Source organism: Amphibalanus amphitrite, unplaced genomic scaffold (genome assembly GCF_019059575.1).
Source record: "Amphibalanus amphitrite isolate SeventyFive unplaced genomic scaffold, NRLGWU_Aamphi_draft 000046F_arrow, whole genome shotgun sequence".
Taxonomy (NCBI): Eukaryota; Metazoa; Arthropoda; class Thecostraca; order Balanomorpha; family Balanidae; genus Amphibalanus; species Amphibalanus amphitrite.
Genome location: NW_024881542.1, coordinates 136054 through 160884, shown reverse-complemented (window position 1 = coordinate 160884; position 24831 = coordinate 136054). Strand labels below are relative to the sequence as shown.

The 24831-nt window shown below is 53.7% G+C and overlaps 1 protein-coding gene across 2 annotated transcripts; it reads right to left on the bottom strand.

Moving 5' to 3' along the window:
* Positions 1–283: 283 nt before the first annotated feature.
* Positions 284–24003, bottom strand: LOC122377493 (baculoviral IAP repeat-containing protein 7-A-like). 2 transcript variants are annotated; one of them, XM_043357556.1, is made up of 8 exons: positions 23814–24003; positions 16213–17243; positions 10638–10856; positions 4883–5160; positions 4076–4224; positions 3185–3340; positions 2440–2549; positions 284–1911 (listed from the first exon to the last, which is right to left on the bottom strand). In XM_043357556.1, exons 2-8 carry the CDS (start codon positions 17114–17116, stop codon positions 1688–1690), a joined length of 2040 nt encoding a protein of 679 aa, XP_043213491.1. In that variant the 5' UTR covers positions 17117–17243; positions 23814–24003; the 3' UTR covers positions 284–1687. The 2 variants fall into 2 exon arrangements, with proteins under 2 accessions (XP_043213491.1, XP_043213492.1); XM_043357557.1 differs by having other exon boundaries at positions 16213–17238; positions 23814–23985.
* Between the last annotated feature and the right edge of the window lie 828 nt (positions 24004–24831).

Genomic DNA, 24831 nt, shown 5'->3' with positions numbered 1-24831 from the left:
GACTGGACCGCCGGAGGCACGGTGAATATGTGATGGATGGCGAGAGGTGGAACCAGTGGGTCGGCTGGGTGGGTGCGAGACCGTTTAGAAGCTGCCTGTCTGTCGTGGCAAGAAATGAATATCCGATAAAAAAGCTAAGTTGCAAATTTTAAAATACCGGCACCTTGGCTCTACTTAAAGAAATCAACATGACACCTGGTTAACTATTTCAGCGCTAACTTAAGGCCATTCCTCACTTCCAGGACACCCAACCTTCCACCACAGCGTAGAAAAACAAATTACATGTTGCCCTATGACGTGTATTAAATGAAATCACAGCTAACTGGTGTACGTGCCACAAAAAAATAACTCCGTTCGTCTGTCAGGAAAAGGCCTGATTTCCAACTACACAGGGAGCACCAATGTGTATCTATCTTTGCATCGCCACTGCACACAAAAGAAACATCGAGGCCACAAGTCCGTACCGGTCTTCGGGTCACTGGACTCAGTGCTCACCAATCCACAAGGATCACTGTCGCACACGCTACAAATCGAAGACAAAGGTGCCGTCTGAAGTGCCACGGAACAGTGGCGTCACCTATTCCACTCTGACTCGCCTCACATAAGACGAGAAATAGATGGCGCCTCCGTACCGCACAGGCCACGGACTGCGATCAGCATTGGTGACAAAGGACGCTGATACTTTCAGCGCATCTCCAATCAAGATCAGATGAATCCTGTACCGAGACAGCCATCGAACGCACAACACGGGAGCAGCTGACACCAAGACGCCTGATCCGGGTGCTGACAGGGACCGAGGAGCGACACGGCTTCACCACAGCTGAAGCGAGACTGGGGCAAAGCAGAGCTCCATTGACGACTACATAACTCCGGGATAAGTGAACAAGCAAACCGACACCTGGTTGGTCGAGGCGGAAACGCAGCGAGCACAGCCTCCGGTTAGGCAAAAGCCTTGTTTATCATGTTTGGAACCGGGTAAGGTTGGATACATGGAGTAGGTTGGCAGCGGAGACCCATCACATTAAGCTGAGGTACATTATACTGATCTTAGGATATATAATTGCTATCTCCACTCACGCACACCCTGGTGTCGTGTCAGCTCAAAGAAGGTACGTTATTCGGCGTTACGGTTGCACAGTTCTTTGTATTCTGCTTGACAAGCAGTATGACTGGCTATGGCGCAGACTGCCAAAGAACTACACTTCACACAGCATTTCAGTCTTTCACTGCTCACATGAATCATCAGGGACCGAGGGAGCCTCGCACCGAGGGCCGCTCCCCACTCTCCGACCCTCTCCACCCTCATATCGGTGGGCCGGTCACGGGCCGGGTCAGGTCAGGTCACCTCAGCCAACCACCGTCCTGATCGGGTGACCTCTTCTGACTCCTGTGCGCGACCTCTGGCGAGCGGCACACCGCCCGCGTAATATCATGTCGCCAGTTCTGCTCTCTGCTCTCCGCGCGCGGCCAGCCCGGTCAGTGGGCGGATTTTTCCGCGCACCAGGAGGCCAGTCGGCTCCGGTGGAGGGGTGTCAGCCCGCCCCACCGCCATCACTGTGGTAAAACTCGCGCTCCCGCCGCCCACCCCTCCGGGAGCCGGAGGAGCCTCCTCCTCCTTCCCTCTCTCTGAGCTCGCTGGCCGCCGCGCTGGACCTCCCGCTCCATCCACGGCTCGCTCTCCCCCTGCTCAGGAGAGGTAGGTGCGCACCGTGCCGCGGATCGGCTGCCGGCAGAGGGGGCAGTCGCGCAGCGCCGGCGCGCAGTTGACGCACGTGATGAGGTGGCCGCAGGGCAGGAACACCACGCCAACGTCCTCGTCCATGCACACCTTGCACTGCTTCTGCTCCTTGAGGCGGATGTACTCTTCCTCGAGAGAGCCCGACTGGCCAGAGACGGGCGTCGAGCCGCCGCCTGGAGGAAGCGGATGGGAAGTCAGTGGGGGGAACAGGGGAGGGGAGGATGATCTAGAGACTTTTATAGCACGATATGTTGGGGTGTTAACGACGAGAAGGCATGTTACCTTCCTATCAGTAATATCCATTCCTATCAGCGATATCATGGCACTAATATTTGTAGCATTAGCAAGAGTTGAAGAATCACATGACAATGGTGCATTCTTTTCGGCTGAGCTCACTCTACATTTACACACTACTTTTCACATTCGCTTAGCCTTCCAACAGCGCCTGCCAAAGTACCCTTTAACCAGTCACCACTGGCTCAGCACCAGGTCTTCGTTGGGCGCTCGCCAGGCGGCCGAATCACGCGGCGTCGGCCGGCTGTTTATCTGAGACAGCCCTATCGTCTCTGTCTGGCGCCAAAGGGGGCGGATAGCGGGCCGGCGGATAGCTCGGGCTCGGCGGGCGGCGATAGGCCGGCTTTGCTGACATCTGGCTGTCGGTACACAGACAGACATACAGACTGTCTGGTCAGCGGCCGTACCTGGGAGCAGCTTGGGCGTGTTGGCACCGCTGTTGCTGCCGCTGCTGCTGCCGTTGGTCAGCGTCTGGGAGGACTCGTTACTCAGCTGGGAGGTCATGGCCACCTCAGACCTGGGGAGCGTTAAAAAACAACTGTCAGCGTTTGAGCAGCCATAGAAGTTACTAGCAGGAAGGCATGATCAAAGAAGACATGCAGTTTCAACATGACACAGAAAATGGCGGATGACTAGACAGTTTGCAGTCACATGGTACAGCGAGCGGTCCCTGACTCATACCCTACTCGATGTCAATGCGAGCCGCCCAGTGACCGAACAATGCCTGCACATGTCACTCAGGCAGCCCACGCAGCGCACCGCCCCTCGCCGTGAATGCACCGCCCCTTCAGTGAATCAACCCGGCACAAAAGCCGCAGGAAATGAGCGTCTAGACAGCATTCACTGGTTTAACGTGGGCAACGCGAGTCAATTGCTGACACACATGACTCAGCCCCACCCAGAAACCATCCCCTCGCCCACTGCCCTTCCCCACTGCCGCCCAAACCTACCCACCACTGCGCCCAAACCTGGACGGTTAGGAGGCTGCTGGGTGACTGTCGGAGACTGGCAGAGGCCCCATCACCCACCACCCCGCCCTGGCTGCTGGGAGGGAAGGTTGAGCGGTCCGAGTTTTGGCCGCGGCGCCACCCACCCACCACCCTGCCCTAACTGCTAGGGACTAGGAGGGAAGCCGCGCGGTCCGACACGTACCCCTGCGGCGTGGTGGGCTCGCTCTGCGCCTCCTCCATCTCCTCGTCCTGACTGCGCGCGTCCTCCATCCCCGAGTCGGCAGACATGGTGGACGCTGCAGAGAGGGTCGACGTGGCCCGCGCGTGGCCGCTGACTCCCGAGGCGCCCGCCGACGAGCTGGGAACACAGGGGGAGGGAGAGGTCAGCTCAGAGGTCAGTCAGGTCGGGAGAACATAGTTTCGTAGTTCAAATACAGGGATGGTGATCAGCAATTCATGATGAATTGCAGACTCGAAAATCACGAATATTTAACTGAAAATAAGAGACTTATGATAATCTTTAATACGGACGCCCAGCGCTGACAATGAAACATTGATTTAGCTGGAACACTATTGTGTTCGCCGACGCACCATACCAAATCGTCAGATCATGCCGACTTGTTCCGAGTTTGATTCAGCACGAACCGAAACTGCACGGTTCGATGCAAATTATAACGTCAACCATGTCTATTGTGCAAAACTGAGACGCGTGCAGGTCAAATAAATTCCGTGACATTGAAGTTTGCTACCAAATTACGCAGCACATTGCCACTTCTATCAACGTCCTTGACAAGGTCTCTCTCAAGCATCGAATCTGCCCACATTAACGAGCTTATCTCGCTAAAACCACCACCATATCTTCAAGTCACCTGATACTTATGGAGCTGATATCGAGCGGCCCGACCTTACCCCCTCCCTTACCTAGTGGGCGGCTGGTAGGTTACTTGTGTGTGACCCAAGCGACCTCAAGTGATCCCAGTGACCTCCAGTGACCCATCACTCACCTAATGGGCGGCTGGTCGCCTGTGTGTGGCCCCAGTGACCCCAGTGACCTCCGTGACCTCCAGTGACCCCTCCAGTGACCCCTCCTTACCTGGTGGGCGGCTGGTAGGTGGCCTGCGTGTGATCCACAGCCATGGCCAGCACCGAGTTGAGGTCCGTGAACGGCAGACCGGTGGACTCGAGACGCTCCTTCAGGACGCGCTTGACAGCCTCGCGCGCCACGCCCAGCTCGACAGCCGTCTGCGGGAACAGGTGTGACGTCAGAGGCGCGCCGTGACGTCACCGGGTGACCGGGATATTCGGGGAGCGGCACTGCAGGGTGAGATAGGACCCACGGGTGTTTTTGGGAAGGGAGGAGACAGTGCAGTGGTAGGTGAGGTCAGGGCGGATGTCGGAATTATTAGAACAGGACGCTGATAGGAGCGGCGGGTGATATTGCGCCGAGTCAGGGTGCGTAATGCACAAGGCCGTTTCCACCGACACAGGATAAGGACGCAAGTTGAAACTTTAAAGATAAGACAGAAGCTGAATCAGTGATAGCAGAGGTCAAGTGTGGGACACCCAGCTGAAATAATGAACAAATGATAAACATCTGCAATTAATGCATGGAGTGCACAGTGTGCACTCCTGTGCACTGCACACCCGATATTGTAATAACAAACCGCGAACCAGAGACCATTGATCTATAATCCATTCTTATCGACCTCTAGTATCAAATCACAAAGACGATCCCAATTAGAACAAAGTTTCATAAACAAAAACATGCTCCATCATCTCAGATTTAACCCAATCCCACCAGAGCCCGCCCAAACATCAGACCTCCTCCCTCACTCTCTCCCGACCCATCTCTAGCTCTCTCCCCCGGCTTTATCCTCCCTCACGCCCTCTCTCCTCGTACCTTGCAGATGGCGTCCTCCATCATTCTCTCGACCTCCTCGTCGGAGAAGGGTCTCCGTTTGACCTGAGTGTCGGCGGCGGCCGGCTGCTCGCCCTCCTGCGGCGCCTCCTGCGGCGGGTTATGGCGCAGCACATCCTGGATAAAGTCCTCGCCCTTCACCAGCCTCAGGAAGCCGCAGCGGCTGAACCAGCGGGCGTGCTCGGTCCACGGATCGTCTCCGGGCACCCAGTTGCGCAGGCCGCCGTCGCAGTGGAAACACTTGACGTGGTCGGACACGCCTGCCGGGAAGAGAGGGGAGGGTTAGAGAGGTGAGGGGTGGAGGGTGATCTCAGAAAGGTGTGGGTGGATGGGGAGGGTTGGAGGGGTCGCGGCTGTGCAATCAGCACTCAGCAGTGAGGAGTCGCCACAGCAGAGCAGAGACGTGACAGGAGACCACGTCAGCTGGGCGACTATAGAGCTAAGACATGGAACAGGCTGCATGGAAATGAACCCAAAGAGCATCAGGCTCAAACGTAATAGCATTTCAAACAAGCCAAACGGCAAAATAATAGTAATGCGAAAACAAAGTAAAGTTCTGGGAAACGAAAGCATTTGCAACATGACGTAACATCTCACGTTGCGCCTCACTTTCCATCATGCCAAGTTCAGTCCACCCCGCCTCCTCTCCCACTCCTCATCCCACCGCCGCGTTGTGTCGCAGTTGATGCTCGACCCCCCCCCCTCGTCGGGAACGCCGCAGCCCCCCCCCCCCGTCGGATCGATGCCAGAGACAGGCCACGTGTCCCTGGCGCTGAGTCACCCATCTCCCAGGTCTGGGCCCCGCAGAGGAGCCAGCACGGAGAAATACGTCTGCTCGACTCCGCTGAGGTGCCCCCCCCCCCCCCGGTCCAAACTCTGCTCGGAGAACGGTCCAGCAACGCTCCATCCGGAGACCTTTGGACATCCCCATGTTACAACACGTTGATAACGCACATGCGCACGCGCTGGAGACGGTCTTTCTAGAACGAAGATAAACTAAATCGAGGACGTTGGTCGCTGGCCAAACGATTGCCTAAGGTTTCGATAAGGACTTGGGCCAGACGTTTGATTCTGTGAAATAAGCAACCTCCCCCAGAACGGAGCAGATTTCCTGGGAGTTGAGAGTACGGAGAACCGGCATGTGCCGGGTTTTACCGTCTGGGCTGCGTCCATTATCACAAACCAAACTCAAACTGAAGGTCCCCACCAACCGGCGTATTCTAGAGTGTGTCGGGGAACACGAACAGTCACTACATACATGAGACCATCCAGCTGGCTTCGAACAGGCAGCTGGCTGGGATCGTGGTTACATCGATCAGAAACATCTGCACAAGCAAAGGGCGAAAATATGAATACTGAATGAGATAAACAGATGGTCAATTTAAACAAAGGATTGCAGAGCTGCTGCCAGGCAGTACAGGCCCCGGGTCAGAATTAGTGATCCCCAGCCTGTCAAGCTTTGTTTCCGACCACGTGCGCACGTGGCACGTGGTCGGGACAACGGCCGTCCGTCCTCTGCGCTGTCCTATCGATCCTCCGACCCGGCGGCCGGTGCTTCCAGGCCACCGGCGCCGGTAAACATAGGAAGATACGGACCGAAACTCAACGAGACGACAAAGTGACCGGTCAAAACTCAGCGAGATAACAGCTCGAGAGGCTTCGAGAGGAGCTGAACAGAGCGGAGCTGTCCAATCGACCATCGACTATCGACCAAACGACCATCGACCGAGAGCACACAGTGGCTGCAGGTTATCGATTTGTGTCAGCTGTAACAGCGGGGGACAGAGCCACCGACCGACCGCCGCGGCCGGGTGGTTTTCCATTTTAGAGATGGCGCACTGTTCAATATTAGACGACGGATATAGACGGGCAACAGCAATATAACATCACACTTATCACCTTCAGATATTGGTTTGAAAGAGTAGGCGCATAAAAATGCACAATATTTCTGGGATATTATGAGCTTGTAACACCTACTCTACCCTACGCACCTGGCAGCTATGATCTGCAACACCATATGGACCGAAAGACATCTATTATTAGACAGGAATATGAGGTGACGTCACTTTTGCGACACAGCTTCCCCAAACGCTCCCACGCCCTGCCCACGTCCGCCCAAACCGGTTCGCCGAAAACAAACATGACGTAAGCGTCCTCCAACCAGTTCATGTGACCTTGAGCACCGCCGGACGGCTAGGCCCGGTATGCCAATATGTGAGAAACCTTTCGCTTGTGCCTTTAAACGTAAAGAGCTTAAAGTTTGAGAGAGAGAAACCAACATCCTGCTGCCCAACACTTTGCCTTGGCTAGCCCAACACTTTACCTTGGCTAGCCAATAAGTCGTGTAGCCAAAATCCGCACTCTTTGGCATAATTCCGCCCAGGTTTTGGCTTCTCCAACAAAAGGCGTCTGGCTCGGCTTGGCGAGTTGCCAGGGCGCTGCCGGAGCCTCTCGGGCCAGGCGGCGGCCCGAGGGGCATTCCTCGGGCTGCCTGTCGCGCCGCTCGCCACAACAGAGCGGCGGCGGCCGGTTCGGAGGGGCGCGCGGCGGAGCCGGTCGGGTCGGCCCTCGGCCGGCGGGGCCGCATTCCGCCAGTCACACCGCTGTGACGTCATATCCGTGTCACGGCGGCTGCGCCTGGCTGGCCGTGAGTGACGTCACAGCATGGCCGCCGCGCGACGTCACACCATACCGAGAAGCGCTCCGGGATCAATAGAGGCACGGCGCCGACACCATAGGGGCTCTGGAAAGCTCGGGTCACACCGGCCCTCTAATGGAAATTCTATCCCATGGCGGCCACTGCGCAGCGCTCAGCCGCATAATGAATGGCTGACGTCATTCAGGCTTCCCCACAAAAAGGATAATTCCTTCTTAGTCTGAAAAAGAAAGCAAATGCTGAAAACGAACAAGGCTCTGAGTTATTACGTGAGAACGATCATAAGCGATAACGACTCTTCCCCGCGGTAAGCGTCAAAGCCCTTGGGATTGTTCTGTGACAAGCCAAACAATACAACATCGCCTAAGTCCCTTTCCATGTGTCCAAGGCCGCGTGAATTCAATGGCGGGGCCACCACTGGCTACGAGCGTGTTGCCCAACCACTGCATGGTAGGATGCATTGTGCAATGTCATGACGAGAGAGGCTAAAAGATACTTCGAGTTGGCGGTTGCAGGGTGGACCGAGAGTCACTGTTCTAAAAGTGGCCTACGTGACCTTCAGGTAATGAAGAGGGGCTAATTGAATGTGGGGTGGAATATAGGAAGTAGGAAGCTTGAGAAGTTCCCAGGTTTAAAAGCAAAACCAAATTTAAATTTGCGAGAGGTCAGACTGGTCGTGGGTAAAACACCGTTCCCGGTCAGCGGACAGGACAAAGAACCCAATTACATCTGCGACTCCACTCTCTCACTCGGGCTAATTGCACCGCAGTATCGTGCATGTAATCATCACGCCGGGTCCCGTGACGGCCCTCACTGGACTGGGGCTCCGCTGGGAGCGTCGGTCTGTCCAGCAGTCTATCTCTCCCAGAGGGACTCCCCCGGTCCGGCTCCGGAGTCTGACCGGTCGGCGCGGCCTCCATTGCTGCACTCTGCACTGTGCACGGGGCACGGGTGCAGCGGCAGTAGTGCCGGTGGTCCACTGGACTGTCTGAGTCACCATCACGGGACTGGACGGACCGGACACGGAGTGCTGAGCCAAGGTCGGACCGCCGAGCTGGGGCCTACAGGACGGCCGCACTGACAGAGGGGCTTCGAAAGCAGTCACAATGGCGACAGGGCCTTCAGTGGGAGCCGAGCTTTCAGTGGCCGTTTAACTGGAAGCCAGACCTTCAGAGGCGACAGGACTTTCGGCGCCAACGAAGCTTTTAGTGGCCACTCTTTTAGTGACAACTCTTTACAAAAGCGGAGTCCTCAGCGGCAGCACAGCCTCCATCTGGGCTCGTACCGCCGATAAGGACGAACGAAGACAGGGACGGACCAGTCCAACACGTCCTCAGAGGCCGATAGACGCAGCGGACGGTGTGGTCCACCTGAAACCAGCGTCACAAATCACGTACTTTCCACTACGCTGAGGATCATGTACCGTGAGCAACATGACGTCAACGATCGAGTCTCGTCACCGTTTACACGGCCGCATTGCAATGGTTGTTTTCCTGGATGTGTCCACGACATCCTTCGCACCTTTCTCCCTCGACGCCGATGTGGCAACCCCTCACAAATCATATGTCAATAGCACAGTGTGTGCTTATGAGGAGCGCAAATACGTCGTTCTCAAAAGAGCCTGCTTGCATCACGTCTCAGAGGCAAGCAGGACAATGCTGGGTCGGTCAACTCACTGATGGAAATGCAACACGTCATTGCAAATTGGAATATATAACAGAGAAACTTCCCCTGCTTTCCATTGTGGAAGGACTTGGATGCCAAAGCCTCTCAGTCATCAGCCGGAAACTGCCAATGACACGGTACCTGAGCGATACCTGGGCGCCGGGTGAGCCAGTTTCGCCAAGGTGTCGTTGCCAGATTAACTGGTACCGTAAAGTGGGGCTATTTGAGACAGTGGGGCTATTTGAGACGGTATTTAAAATCGCTATAAAATGAAGAGCGTTTGATTTTTATGTGATATTTTTGCTCAGGAAGGTGTGGAATCGAGCAGTAAAGTCGCCTGAGCAAAAATTAAGCATAAATTTCAAACGGTTTTTATTTTATAACGATTTTAAATGCTGTCTCAAATAGCCCCACTGTCTCAAATAGCCCCACCTTACGGTAACAGCGTAAATCGGCCATGACGCCACGACTTTCCGGGGAAATGGCCGCGAGCCATGGTCGTTGCGCATATTTGCCAATATTGGTCATACGCATTACAAGGGCTGGTGCGCCGTTCTAGGCTGGTCGAAACTACGCAAACGACAATGCAAGTTGTGATAATCGATTGAGAACAAAGATAGATGAATTTTCGCATTCTTGTATGCTCCTTCCAATGACAGTCTTATGGCAAGCAAGATCATGATTGAAGGATCAAAGCTTAGCTCGTAGAAGAATACCTACTAAGAGCTTGTGAAGAAATACCACGATGACTTAGGCATTTGTCGCTTGGACTGCATAAGCCATCCGCGCCTCTATGGAAAGCTTATACTTGAGGTGGGCATTCATAAAAATATGAAGTTATAAGAAAGAAATGTGGAGAAAGAGATGTGTTATATACCACGGGAGCCCGGAATAGCCACTTCAGTCAGACAGGTTATGAAACCGCAAGAATAAACCACAATCACGAAGCCAGTTGGCTCCCTCCGTGGATTTTCCACCTCTTACCGCGACAACCTCAGGTCATTCCAACAAGAATCTGCAGTCTGCGCCGCTCAGACCCGCTCGTTCATCCGTTCGGTCCAAATCCCCCTCTTTCCCCATATGTCCGTCACCGCGTGATAAGCTCGCCCGTTGAGCTGAGTAAGACTCTGTATCGTGGCCGACAGCTGTGCCGTTCACTGCGCAGTGCGCCGCGGTACGCCGCGGGTGACAGCTGTCTGTCGCCAGCTGGGCCGGTGCCACACCGTCCCTCCTCCCCCCCCCCCCCTCCCCGGGCGAGCGCTACCCTTCCCCACCGCGCACCCCTCCCCGGGGCCTTCCCCTGCGCACAAACGGTAGTGTGGAGAGAGCTACAGCGCCCAGTTCATCACGACCACCTGCACGGTCCCAGCTGCCTTTCCTCACATACCGCACAAACACGCACAGACCCCGTCTCACCTGCGTAAAAGAAGCCGGCCTCGGCCAGCTGCCTGGGTTTCTGCGCCAGCGCCGGTGGCCAGTACTGGTAGCTGCGCAGGCGGCTCTCCACAGTCGCGTAGCTCGGGTGGATGGGCGCCTGGTGCTCCGAGATGCCCAGCTGGGTGAGGTCGCTCGTCTGCTCAGAGCCCAGCGGCGTCTGCACGTTCATGTGACTGGAGGTCAACCGGCTGCATGGCGCTGTGAACGGGAGAGGGTAGGTTAGAGCGAGGGAAAACACAGTGGGGAGGAGAAACGGGCGAGGGCCTGGGAGAGAAAGAAAGACAGCACGTGCCAAATAAAAAGGTCGTTACACCCTGATTACACTAACGCAGATCTAGGTACACCAATCTTGGTTAGACCTAAGGAAAGTCAGTGAAATGTCAGCATGATCGCATGAGGAAAAGGATGCGCTTAGGTATATTTCTCCATCCGAAAATGCACGTTTCGTGACTGTGATCCACCAGGGCGTTATGCAACGGCGGTTGGTCGGTTTCAAATTGCCAAATACCGGCACGAACTGGTATCAAGCAGTGCCACTGAGTTCAACACGATCCCAGAAACGCTCAATGAAACACCGATGACGCATCCATCAACTCGAACACTTGTGTAACTTTAAACAGCATCCCAGCCGGTTCAACTCCGACCCATCCGTCTTTGGCCATCGGCCGCTCGGATTCCCGCCAAGGCCGATCAAAGTCTCACCCGGGGCAAGGGCGAGCCAAGGACGCACACTGTCGATACGCTACTCTCGCCAGGGAACAACAGCGGCCAATTACGGAGTTATGCGGCGTGGCCCGGCGCCACCGCCACAACAACGCACTTCGACCCATAACCGGCCTGACGGCGGGCTGCAGCGGTGGGATGGAGAACGCAGTCGGCTGGAGAGAGCCGGCGACCCAGTTCGGCCGTCCCGTGAGAGGGGGTGTGCGGTGACCGTTAAACGAGCACGTGACCTCGGCCCACCGAACTGGGCTCTATCACGTGAGCTCGGGCCAGCGAGCGGCGCTCTCTCACCTGACCTCGTCCCAGCGAGCTGCGCCCTATCACGTGACCTGCCTCATTAACCCGAGTGCCTGAAGAAAACATCCATCTGCCTGAACTTTGGACAAAAACAGCCGCCAGGTCGCCGGCCAATGTCAGCGAGGACTCTAAAAACGGCCGACCGCCAGTTGGCAGACGGGGTGCGGTGACGAGTGGTCAGTGGGTCGCCCCGCGCCCGCACCTGGCCGCCCCCGCCCCCGCCCGCGCCGGGCCGGCGCCACATGTCGAGTTTCCCCAGCCGCCCTGAAGCCCCACAGCACGATCAGAGGCGCCAGAGAGGTGGTAAATGATGACACAGAACCTCCAGAGAAGCCTGAGAGGTCTGCTGTTCTACGACCGCAAACGAAACGTCAGCTGAACGAACTAGCCATATACGAGTATGGCTTCCACTGGGGTCTAGTTATCGAGAACTCTGTCCTGGGTACCATAAGAGATCCGATTGCCACGCTGCTGCCTTTAGGAGGCGCGCCGCCAGTGACTAACGCCAGCGTTCCCCGAAAGTCGCTCTCACCGAAGGGTGACGTCATCGCTGAAATGAATGACTAGAGCTGCGGGATGTGAGGCCCGTCCGAGCGGGCGGCGCGCCAGGCCGCCGTCACAGCCCACTCGAAATAGCAGACACACTCAGGAAAGTGGCGCTCACCCAAACGCAGTAAACGTCACCAACCCGGGACGACCGACGCGCCAAAGACTTATGAAAATGAATGCGGGTATGCGGGCTCGTACCCGCGCTTTTTTTGCGCAATGGCTATCAATTATTAATAAAGAAAGGTCCATAAACGCAATTAAATGTTGCGACCCGAATGCACTATGCAGTCACACGACGACTAGTCACTAAATATTTACAGGGGAGTGCATCCAAGGTACAGTGAATAAGGAAAGTATCTACGCCGCGGCGCCGGTCCCGAATTCTGCCACTCTACCACCGACACGGTCACCTTGGCTGCGTCAACAGCGGAGCGGCACCGGCGCGCCGCCGCCGCCGAGCCGCCATCGCTCGGGCGGCGGCGGCGGTGACGAGCCGCCGCCGAGCCCCGCGACGAGCGCGCGCCGCCCGTATACCGCCCGTATATCGCCCGTACACCGCCCGTACATCATTTACAGTCTCTGTGCAGGGACGGTCCCTGTCGCCGTCACGCCCGCGACAACGCAGCAGCGCGCCCATCCAGGGCAGGACAGCGGACATTACTCGACGCCGCTCCGCTGAGTTCAGCGGCAGTTCGGCACCAATTGGCGCCCTCGATGTGAGAATTAGGCCGGGCGGACGAACAAAGAATCTAGTGATGGCCAATGTGCGAGCGTCCTTTTGTCCAGACGCGCGTTCGCAGCCTCGGAGCGGGGCGGAGGGGAGGTGTCTGAGCGTGCACCAGATATACGAGTCCACTGCGGACGGGAGGGTGCTGGAACACCCACCCCGGTCACGGCGGAGGGGCACCGGTGACCTCAGAGCGGGCGGGTCAGGGAGCGGAAAATCGCACGTCCGGTCAGGGACGGCCCGCCGGTGACCGCGCCGGTCGATAGGTGCTGTGCAGCGAAGCACTGCCGCTCCTGCAACAGGAGAAACCCGCCGGCCGGCCGACCGGGTGAACTACCGGATCGCACCTCACGTCCGTTACTAACGGGAGCCGTGGCTGGACGGTACGGGCCGTGCCCCATGCTAAAGCAGGCACAGGGTTTCAGGTGGACAAAGTTGGCCATTTCGCGACACAGCACAGGTAAGAATGTACCCCCAGGTGTGTACCGCTCGCGGTCACTGTAAGAGCTAGTGTGGGTTGGAACCACAGCTCTCACCTGGCCCGGCTCACGGGCGGCCGCCCCCGCTCCCACAGCCCCCATTTACATCTCCGCCGAGCGCGGCCGAGTGCCGAGCCGCCAGGTTTTCACCGCAGCGGGTGGACCGGCGCAAAAACGACTCACTGGAATGCCACGTCAGGGGCCCCGCTACCCGGCCCTACCATCGCGTAGAGCCGGTCACGGGAGGGACGCGGGTAACGGTGGGACAATGGTGCCGTGACGGTGGATGGGGTGGGCGGTGCCGGTACCAGCACGGCACACTGGCACGGCGGCGAACATCGGTAGCAGCGGCAGCGGGGGCGGGGGCGGGGAGCATTAGTGCGCGGACGCCGCCCACAGAGCTCCGAGCCTTGCTCACGCATGAAGTGGGCTCAGCCGCCCCCCCCCCCCAAATGCTGAGTCATGCACGCACCACACGCAGGGAACCACGCAATGCGGCGAGACCGGCCCGCGTGCCACAACAAGCCGAGGGCGGCGGTGGTTCGCGTTTCATATTCCAAGGTGAACCGACCACACCAGTCGCAAACATAGCACACGCTTAGTCAAAACATGTCAGTGAGCTGGGCGCGTGAAATTTTGGAACTATTAACATCCACAAAAAGAATATTTCCTAAAGGAGTCAAAAGAAAGCACACATTTTAAGAGTTGGTTCGAAACAGAAACGTGAGTTTCCAACATGGGAGCATGGCCCAGTTGATGGTCTGGTCTGTCTGAGGCATTGACCTCAGTCCTTACTGATTTTTGAACTCGGCCTTCGGCCTCGTTCAAAAATCCAGTAAGGACCTCGGTCTTGAAAATTTATCACCGGCCGAGTTTGGTATGTATTTTACTGTATGCCAACGATAAATTTATTTTCTGGACCGAAGCTCTTAGCCGACTTAGGAACGAGACCATCCCAAAATGTTGGCTTAAGTGCATTCTGGTAATACATTTTTGACCGTGGTCAATTTGCTTACACCAGTTATTACCACACCCCTCTGGCTAATGTATTTGAATAGGCCAGGCATACAGTAATGGAACGAACTGCGTACTAAAATGCACAAAATAAGCTGGATAGCTCCATGAATTCCAGAGAAAGCGTCTCAATCTATGATTGGAGCGCTAAGGCTTTAATCCAAAGCGAGGTCAGCCATCAGAGAACCAATAACCACTTTTATCTTTGAGTTTATCGGCTACGGCGTAGATTGCAACGTCAATCAAGATCAACTGTGCAAGCCTGTCGCCCTTTCAATAGGAATTTTATGGCTAGAATCTGCATATCCACAGGCAATAACGCCGAACCACTAATCCAGCACGGCAACGCTTCAGCAAAGAGGCTAATTGTAAGTACGTGCATTTTGCGCTCACTTCAGACGCGCCCCAACAAATGCAAACAAAACAAGACACATGCCTACAAAACGTCGTCCCAAGTAGTCCAGAAACTTTCTACATAGAAAGAAGCCGTTCATAGAAGAAGCCGCTCATGCATGAACTGCGCGTTCTATTCAAAGCACTGAAGCTATCAGTTCATCACTGGGTTTTCCACTGCTCTCAGCATCCTTTCCCGCCGTGTCCCTGTTCTGTCCCTATCCGCCAGAAACCGCTGTCCTTCCGGTGGAGTTCCGGTCCCAGTTCTGAGCAAAAGACCCTCACGACCTCAAAGCGGCTGGGAATGTCCCACCACAGACCACACAGATCCTCCTCGAGCTTCCCCTACCCCGGTCACCAGGCACGTGATAGGACGCCTGTATGTGTCACGCGGCGCCCCGTGACACCCGTCACGTCAGACCTGTCACGTTCCGTCACGTTCCCCCTCAGCGGAGTCAGCGGCGCCGACACGGCGGCGCCGGCCCGGCGGGCGGCCGGTCTGAACGCCCCCGGGCGCCGGGTCAGGTCAAAGGGCAGCCGGAGGTGCCACGTGCACACAGAGAGCGGGGCCGTTGCGGCCGGCAATATTGGCTCGCCGTATCCGGAGCACGCTATCGGGCACACCGACGGTGTGACAACAAGGCTCGGTATGACTGATAGGAGAGTGACGCCCGGCCGGAGCTGGTCTAAACCGGCAGCGGCGGCGCTAACGCTCAGGGGTGGCAGGCGCTTGAGCACGAGGTGTGAGCGTGCGCCCCATCTGCAACCGGGATATAGAGACTGGGGAGTCCAGAGGTTAGGCCATGTAGTGCTGGAAACACACGGAGATGTTCAGAGTTCAGACTGCTCCACGCCACTGGTACATGATGTTATGACCGTCCAGGATAGACTTTCATCATGCCATATAAACAGCATCAGCTGACGAGCTGCTCGCTGCTAATGACGGCAGGAGATTGGCAATAACAGGCTGTTTTTGTCATCACATTCCGCGACACGTATCGATCAACTTGCGATACTCGTTCAGTAAGTGCCGCAAAAAATTGATGTCAAAAACTACGAACAAATTACACGTAAGAAGTGGATATTAGCTATGAGTATTGAGTTATCCACCCAAAAGGAGAAAATTAAACATTATTTCTTTAAAATATGAGAAAATTTTGGCGAGAGGATGAGAAATTAATGGGCACTACAAAATCTTAACTCCCTATATTCCCAAACCCATGCGAAGTTTAAGAACAGTTCCACTATCCAGCTGAATGACGCCCACGGCCCAAGCGCCAAGACCGTTCACTGATTCCCACCATCCACACCCGACCCGCACTGTTCCCTCCCACCCCTCTCCCACCCCCCTCGGTCCCCGTTCTGTACTCACACGACTCGGCCACGGAGCGAGTCCTGTAGTCGATCCGGTAGCCGACCTCGTCCTCCCCGCCCAGCTGGACGTTCTCGCGCAGCGTATCGTCCAGCTCGCCCTCCGAGTCCGAGCTGCCATCGTCCGGCACGTTACCCACCTCGCAGCCGCGCACAAACGGGCACTGCGGAAAGTGGCGGCTGTGCTCCGTCATCGGCACGTCGCCCAGCTCCCAGCCGCCGACAATGCCCCGGCAGAATATACACTGCGCCTTGTCACCGTCGTTCAGCGAGAAAAATCCGGCACGCGCCAGATCGTCCGGCGATATAAAGTCCACCGGCCACGCGCCAAAAGTCCGCCGCCGGTGGCGCTCGCTCTTGAGGAGGCGGAACGCGTCCCATGAGCGCGGCGCGCCGGGGGCGGCCGGCGCCGCGCTGCCGCCGGTCGCCAGAGGGAACCGGAAGCCCGAGCGCGGGCTGGTCGAGGCGGCGCTGCCCTGCGAGCTCGGCGGCGACTGGCTGCTGCTGTAGCCGCTGTCGTGCGCCGGGATCGGCGAGCCGCCGCCCCCGCCCCCCTCCAACAGGGGCACGTTATCGGAGCGGTGCGTGACGAACGGGCACTGCGGATAGAGCCGCTGGTGCTTCAGCATCGCCTGCTCGTTGAACTGCCAGTCGTCGACCGTGCCGCCACAGCTGAAGCACTCGACGCGGAACGGCGGGCCGCGGTAGAAGAAGCCGGCCTTGGCGAGTCGCTCCTTGGGCACGGGCGCGTTCAGCGGCCAGCTCGAGAACGTCGCGAGGCGGTTCTTTTCGTAGCGCATGTTGGACGGGTCGGCACTGAGCCGAGTCTGGCCGTGCACAGAGCCCCGGTTCGGCGCCATACTCACAACGGCAGTCCCGCGACTCAAAATCAGGTTACTGGTCATGCGAGCGGGCGTCCCTATCAGAGATCCATCCTGACCTCTACACTGCACAAAGTTCAGACAACAGTTGACGTTAGGAAACAGTTTGGCTGGCTTGAGTTTCAGGTGACTAGAGTTGTGGTTTGCTGTTCTGAAAAAGACCAAATAAGACATAAGTCAATATAGGCCACCAGAAGAGATCCAATTTTAAGGCACAACAAATGCTTTACCTACAGTATTTGATGAAGATTTACCCACAGTATTTGATGGAAATGAATACAATATTTGTGGGGAAAAGGGAAATATGGATGGCAAACAATCAGACACAGTGAAATTAAATGAACAAAACGCACCTAATACAAATGAGCTTACATTTAGATTGAATCGGTTACAGCAAAATAAGGCACTGAAAGCTACTAGTTTAGCTTTTGGTTTAATGTAGGTAATATTTACACAAAATTGGGATCCATCTAAAATGTACACAGGCAAAGACAATGATTTACACTGGCACAGGTCATTTGATAATGATTGCTTTAAAGTCAAGGGATTAAGGACTTCATCCCAACAATAAAATACAGGGGCGGATCCAGCCGATCCGTTTGGGGAGGGCAAAAGTTTAGCCGACCTTCGGCGACCCCGACCCACGACCGCGCCAGTGACCAATTACTTCACAACGCCAGTTACACCATATTACCGTAAGATGGTGTAAAATGTCTTATGTTAACCCGTGCCGAGCCGCGCTGGGGCTCCTGGATTTTCACGCCCCTGGGGGATGTTTGAACGCCCATATCCCTTCTAACTCGGCTCCTGGGCCACGTTGCAACACGCGGTAGGCGGCGTTTGAAAGAGTGTCAAACATAATGACCAAATTACCCCAGTCACTTTTAAGGTCAGGTCAGATGTCAGATCACCATAGCCCATCAAAGGCCAAATCCCGATAATATTTAGGTCCAGTTTCGACAATTTTTGAAGAACTGGCGCATAACTCGGAAACGAATAGAGCTAGAGCGCCCCAGAAAAGCTAATTTGATAGCACTGTAACTGCTCTTTCTCGGTAATTCGCTCAGATTGGACCTAAGATCAACGGCTTAGCCTCCAGGAGAAACTGCCATAATCTACTATCCTACTATTTGTGAAATGAAACTCTGTGTGTCTGTCCGTCTGTTTGCACCGTGCAGAGGTGTGCTTTGACGTCGTGCACAGGTCAAACGGTGCGGTCGAGAGGGCTGAAATTTTCGCAGGGTGTTGATGACGTCACGCGCACGTGCAGTGTCGAGATGCGAGTCCCGGGGGGTGGATGGTTCGCACGTGGCACGCGCTGGAAAAGTGCGTATTTTCTCAGAATTTTGTTCGGTTCTCAAGCCGGCTTCAAGGCATCGGCAGACGGGTTTGATGAACTTTGCAACTAAAATGCATGACGATCGGCAGCGGGTGCCTCTCATTTGCAGATTGGCAAGTTATTTATTTTGATAAACAGAGGCGAATGAAGGTGTTGATTTTCGGTAAATAAAGACAGTTTTCAATGCGCTTAACCGAATGCACCGCGTTTGCCGCAGTGCGCCACATTTGTCCACATGCGCTATTTTTGCCGCAAATCGCACAACTTTGTCAAATATGGTCCGATAAAGGTGCAATTCGGCGGAAGGATACATGGCAAAACGACAATTACAAATGCACCACTTTTGTCGCAATGCGCCACATTTGTCACAAGGCGCCATTTCCATCGAATACGATTAAGAATAATGGAATGACACGAGTAGGAGCCGGGTTAAGAACTCTTTTTTAATTTATCAGTTTTTCTGATAGACTGTGACCTCACATGACCCAGTGGTAGTGGCAGTGGTAGTGGTAGTAGTAGTGGTGGTAGGAGTAGTGATAGTATTAGGGGTAGTGGTAGGGGTAGTGTTAGGGGTAGTAGTAGGGGTAGTGGTAGGGGTAGTAGTAGGGGTAGTAGTAGGGGTAGGGGTAGGGGTAGTGGTAGGGGTAGTGTTAGGGGTAGTAGTAGGGGTAGTGGTAGGGGTAGTAGTAGGGTAGTGGTAGGGGTAGTAGTAGGGGTAGTGGTAGTGGTAGGGGTAGTGGTAGGAGTAGTGTTAGGGGTAGGGGTAGTGGTAGGGGTAGGGGTAGGGGTAGTGGTAGGGGTAGGGGTAGAGGTAGTGGTAGGGGTAGTGGTAGGAGTAGTGGTATGGGTAGAAGTAGTAGAAGTGTGATACAGCCCGATCCAATGTGACATTATGCCCTTAACGACCTGGCCTGACCGAAGGTGACCTGGCCTGACCCAGTGTGACCAGCGATGACCAACTTGGCCTGACTTGACCCCGTATGACCCAAATTTCATCGAACTAAGCCCTCAGAATAGTTATTATGTTCAAAATTTTCCTCGGCACGTTTCCGTCCATATATCTGCTTCCAGACAACCAATCAATTTAAATCAAAAACCATTCGAAAGCAAATTGGCTGCTGCCGCATTTTATGGCTACGCCGCGAAGCAAGTGGCGCAGCCGCTTGTCTTCTATATTACTATTTGAGGTGACGTAGTTTCTGTCTGTAACCGAGGTCGCGACATGGTGCTACGTAGCGCGGGCTACAGATCACACCGTTGCACCTACCGCGCTGAAATTTGCGCAAGTTATAGAACAAGGATGGACAACGTGCCTTTGAGCGGTCTCGGCTCGATCGGATCGATAGCGAGCGCGTGGCGCGTGCCCAAAAAGTGCAAATTCGCGTCATAGACCTTACATGTATAAATCGGCTGGCAAAAACGGGGGAAAATGGCTAAATTTGCCCGACACGGGTCCGTTCCCCGTGCAATATCTCGGTAGCCGTGCGCCCGATCGGCACGGGGAAAACAGCATCGTGTAGAGAATCGAACGGGCAATCGAATAGTGTGCGGTGCAGGGGTGGCACGCGCCACGTGCAAGTGTGAGGGCAATTTCATTTCAAAAAGTGCCATTTTAAACGGATTTTGGATTTTATTTTATTTTCCCGTGACCATCAGACTGAGAGAGTTGAAACAACGTCAATTGGCAAGAGAAATGTACCGCCTCTCATGGAAAAATTGTGAACAGCTAATTGATCAAAAACAATGTGGAAAAAATCGCTGAATTAAATGGTATTTGTCCAAAATATGCCACTAAATAATTACACGGATTTTGCTGCTTAACCTGATACGTTTGACAATTGAAAATGCTATCATTGGAAAGAGCATTCAATTCTCTCCAAGATCCAATCATCACGTTTGCATGACAAGCAACAGTATTCTTAAAAATATAAATGTTTCAAACCTCTGCAAAACGATTTTTAGTGAAAATTATCTACGCCTTTAATTTGTCATAAAACTACGCGCCTAAATTATAAAGCACATTTGACAGATTCTGAAGTGGAAAGCATGCTTATCAGACACGGGCACCTCGATGCGGTGGATACTTTTTCCACAAACCAAAACGTTTAGCCGTCAAAAAGCAATCGACCGAAATGGATAGATAACCCAACCGACACAAGAACAACCGAACACCCGCCGATCGAAAATATCCCTTTTCGCGTTGCGGAGCACGCGGGTCACCCTAGCCTTCGCCCTGGTGGGGGGGGGGCCATTTTGGCCCCCCCCCTGTGGTTTTTCAGCGATAACTCAGAAACCACTTGAGTTAGCGCCCTGAAACTTTGTATAGCTGTTTATTCAACATTTTTACATCATGTCCTTTTTTGGGGGGTTCGGGTCAGGTCAGGTCAGGTCACAAGGTCACCAAAACTGACACCACCTCTAAAAAAGTTCAAAGCTCTCTCAAAGGCACAGCTTTTATCCGATCGATGTAAAATTTACAGTACTTGAAGATGTCGCCCAGCTCTACAAAATGGCTATCTCGGATTTTTTATAAATGTGACCTAAGGTCAGGTCAGGTCATCGCTGCTCCCCATTATAAGTCAATGGGAGAATCGAAAAGTAGTTGTTTTTCAGCTAAATCGGGCGTGATTGTTCCTATATTTCGTTATTGAAGTGTCTTGGGTCAGCAAATCACAGCCCATGTGAAACCATTTGCTTGTGACCTCGCTGAGGTCACGCTAGGTCATCTCCCTGGTCACCAGAGGTCACCAGCGGTTTTTCTGCACTTACTTGTTATTGAATAGAGATAGAGACTCCGTTCGACGTTTATCGTGTTTGTCTCGTCAATGCGGATCGAATGATATGCAGCATGACCTATTTCGGTAAGGTCATGACCTTAACCTGAGGTCAAATTTTCAAAATGACCTTTCGAGGTCAAACTATATATCATTCGACGCGTCTCGACGAGCCAAGCACGATGGTGCATGAATCGTTTCTCTATTTTCTCGTGAATGCATGCTATAGTTAAAAACATTTTCAACGAAATTTGCCAAGTTGACCTTGCATGACCTCTGTAGGCCAAACCGTTGAGCTGAGGTCAAATCTGACGAACCTTGGCGAAAGAGCTTGAAAAGAGCTATCGATTGCTTTTTTCCGCGGCTCTCTAGCTCTTCTAGTTTCCGAGCTACAGCGGAATATGTCCGGCAACACCGAAAACACTGAAATTTGACCTATGATGACCTCTAGCGACCTCAATATTGACCTTAGCGAAAAAATGACCGAAATACTTTCGAACGTACTTGTTATGGGCTTTCGTTTGCTTTTTTCCGCGTCTTCCTAGCCCTCTTCGTTTTCGAGTTAGACGGGGGGGGGTCATTTTGGCCCCCCCCCCCCCCACCAGGGCGAAGGTGGCTCAGACCCACACCAGGGCGCGGGCTAGTATATACTACTTTTACGGGAACGGATTTTCTGCGATAACTTTTGAATCAAACCTTGTGCGATCTTACTTTTACCGGCATCGTGTTCCTCTCGCGAAGACGCGTCGAATGAGTTATAATTTGATCTTAAAAAGTGAACTTACAACTTTGACATTTGGTCAAGTCATGACCTGACCGGAAAAGGTCGTGATGCATATCAGTCGATCCGTATCGTAAAGCTGAACACATCTAAGGTGTTTCTATTGCTCTAGAATGCCTCCAGCAGAAGTTATTAGCGAATTGCTGCAAACTATTGCATATCTTTCGTGACCTGAGATGATCTCAGGGCCATAAGGAGGGGTCACGGGTGCTATTTTCCGGTTCACTGTGTGCTGTTTAGGTTGTAACTCGGTATTGTTAAGAGTGACGTTTCTTATAAATTTAGCACGAATGTTTGAAAGGGCGGATTGACGGGAGCTGTCCCTACGCTAAGCAGAGCTTGTTGCGTAGAGCCCGACCCCTACCGTCCGATCGCGTAATTCCGGGTGACAGGAGAATTTTGTTTAACGTTTAACGATGCCAATGTTTTACGTGCCCTTCGAAGCCAGACACGGCCTGTCCCACTCCTGACTTTGAATGGCTGCGGCTGCTCCCAGCCTCCCACCAACCTCAGACCATCCCCGTCAGGAGTCTCAAATATCGAGCGCCGGAGCGACTCAAACCCGGGCTCTCACTACCGGGAGTCCACTGCTTTACCAACTGAGCTACCGGACAGGAGGTTTGCCCAAAAAAGGTGCCTTTCAATTTTCTCTTATAGACTTATAGTGGAGAGGTCGCAAAAATGACCTAGCCCTAGGTCATCGATATAAAAATCATGTGACTAACATTTTGTACATAGGTACTGTTACCCCTATTAACTGCTGAAAGTTTCAAAGCGATCCGTCACTCGGTTTAGCTATGGCAAGCATTGGAACTGTTTTTAGGTTATGTCACTTGACGTACAGCTTAGTGACTTCGTGACCTAGAGAGACCTTGGTCTGACATTTTCAGAACATATGCAAAAAATAGGTATAAAATGGCGGCTAGGCACGTCGCCGTTTTTTTACGCGGAACGTCGCCGTTTTTTTACGCGGAACGCTCCACAGCAATGAGGCTCCCAACAAATGACAAAACTGTGAATTGTTTAGGTAATTTCGAATATAGGGTGGTGGGCGTCTTACCCGACTGGGCATCTTGCCCCGTGTTACCCCACACCATGGCCATTGGCCACACTGCATATGCTTATGCATACATTCAGTTCAGGGGGTTCAATCTAATATCAGCATATCGACCCAAAATATCAGCAGACAGTGGTCAGCTCCTTCCTTCGGAATGGCCGTCACGGAAAGAAGCCCTGCTTTTCGTCCATATAGGACGCCGTATTAGATTTGCTCATCGCTACATGCTTTGGGAGGGGCAAAAAGATAGTCTTGCCCACACGATTTGGCTTTGGGGAGGGCAAATGCCCATTTTGCCCTCCCCTGGATCCGCCACTGATAAAATAGCATTTCTCTGTCAGTTCATGGCCATTTGCTCACTGCAACTGCGTGCTACACAGTGATTTCATTTCTTGAAAAAGTGTCAAGCTTTGAGCACAAGCTCAGCGCACAGAACAATCAAAATTATTTACCCAGGATAAAAAATTCAATCAATTTATGTGTATATCATTTTACAATAATTGTAATGGTCACAGCCCCTCCCAAAATACAGAGGGGCAGTACCAGCCATGGCCAGACTGACATAGCAAACACTTGCAACTTGGATAACTAGTCTCCTGCGCACTTTTTTAATAGGTTACACCTCAACCTTAAGAATGTAATTTGTCAGGAAAATGTCAGGAAATACGACTAGACAGCTACTTCTATGTGAATTATAAGTTAACGGCCAGCTGCACACAATGGTGAGAAGTGCAGCGAATGTGGCGCAGGTAGAGGCAACGGATTCTTACCTTACAACGCTTAGCTGCGGCTTCCCACTGGTTGGATGCCTTCCAAAGCAAAATTCAAATCACTTTTTTTTGTACACAGCACCCGCGGTATGATCCCACGCACCCACCCTCTATCCCCCGAACGCCAGCGAACACTGAGCTCCCCTCCAGAAACGCCGCGTGATTTTGACGCGAGATGGCGTTATCGTACAGCCTTGGCGTTATCGACAAACGCCCAGCGCCAGGCCAAGGGTTGGGCTAGAATGCTTGGCGCATTGATGAGACAAACCCCTTGGCAGTTCTCTATATACCGTGCCCCTTGGTAGACTTGTCTTCTCAGGATCGTGGTAATTGGTCAGTTCTTAGCGAAAACAAATTGATTGGTAGTAAAATGCAGTGAGTTAAACCTTCAATACTCAGGGCAGGGTTCGGTCTCTGACATAGGCGGCGGGACGGGGAGGGCACCGGGGCACCGTGCCCCCCTTTGATGTGCATTTTAACATTAGCCCTGTAGGCGTTGCATGGAAAGAATGGGACCAAAAGTCGACAGTGCCCGCCGAAGGTGTTCCGCCGCTACTGGTCTCTGAACTAAACCATCCGCCAAAATCCAAATGAAGGCATGAATTCTGAGAGATCCAGAGCATTCCAATTCCGGCAGTCACCGCACTCCTTATGATTGAATTTGACATCGAAGGTGCACTTTTTTCGGGCAAACGGTGAGCGGATTTTAATTCTAGTTGATGAAAAGGACAGTTCAACGTTAGCAGTGCATAAGTAAATGCCTGCCTGACTGGAATGAATGAGCGAATGAATGAATGTACGAGCAACTCTGCCAAGTGGTGTTTACGCTCTCATAAATGGACAAGCCTAACGTGCGCCAGCCAGCCAGCCACAGCCATACGCCGCAGGTCCACGACCATAGGCAATCGCTAACTCAGTTACAGGCCTTGCTTTCTCAACGTGTCGCAGACACGGATCCAAGGCCGACAAAAGAACGGGACAAGTCGTCTGTTTATCGGCATTGGTCGGGAGTTACAGC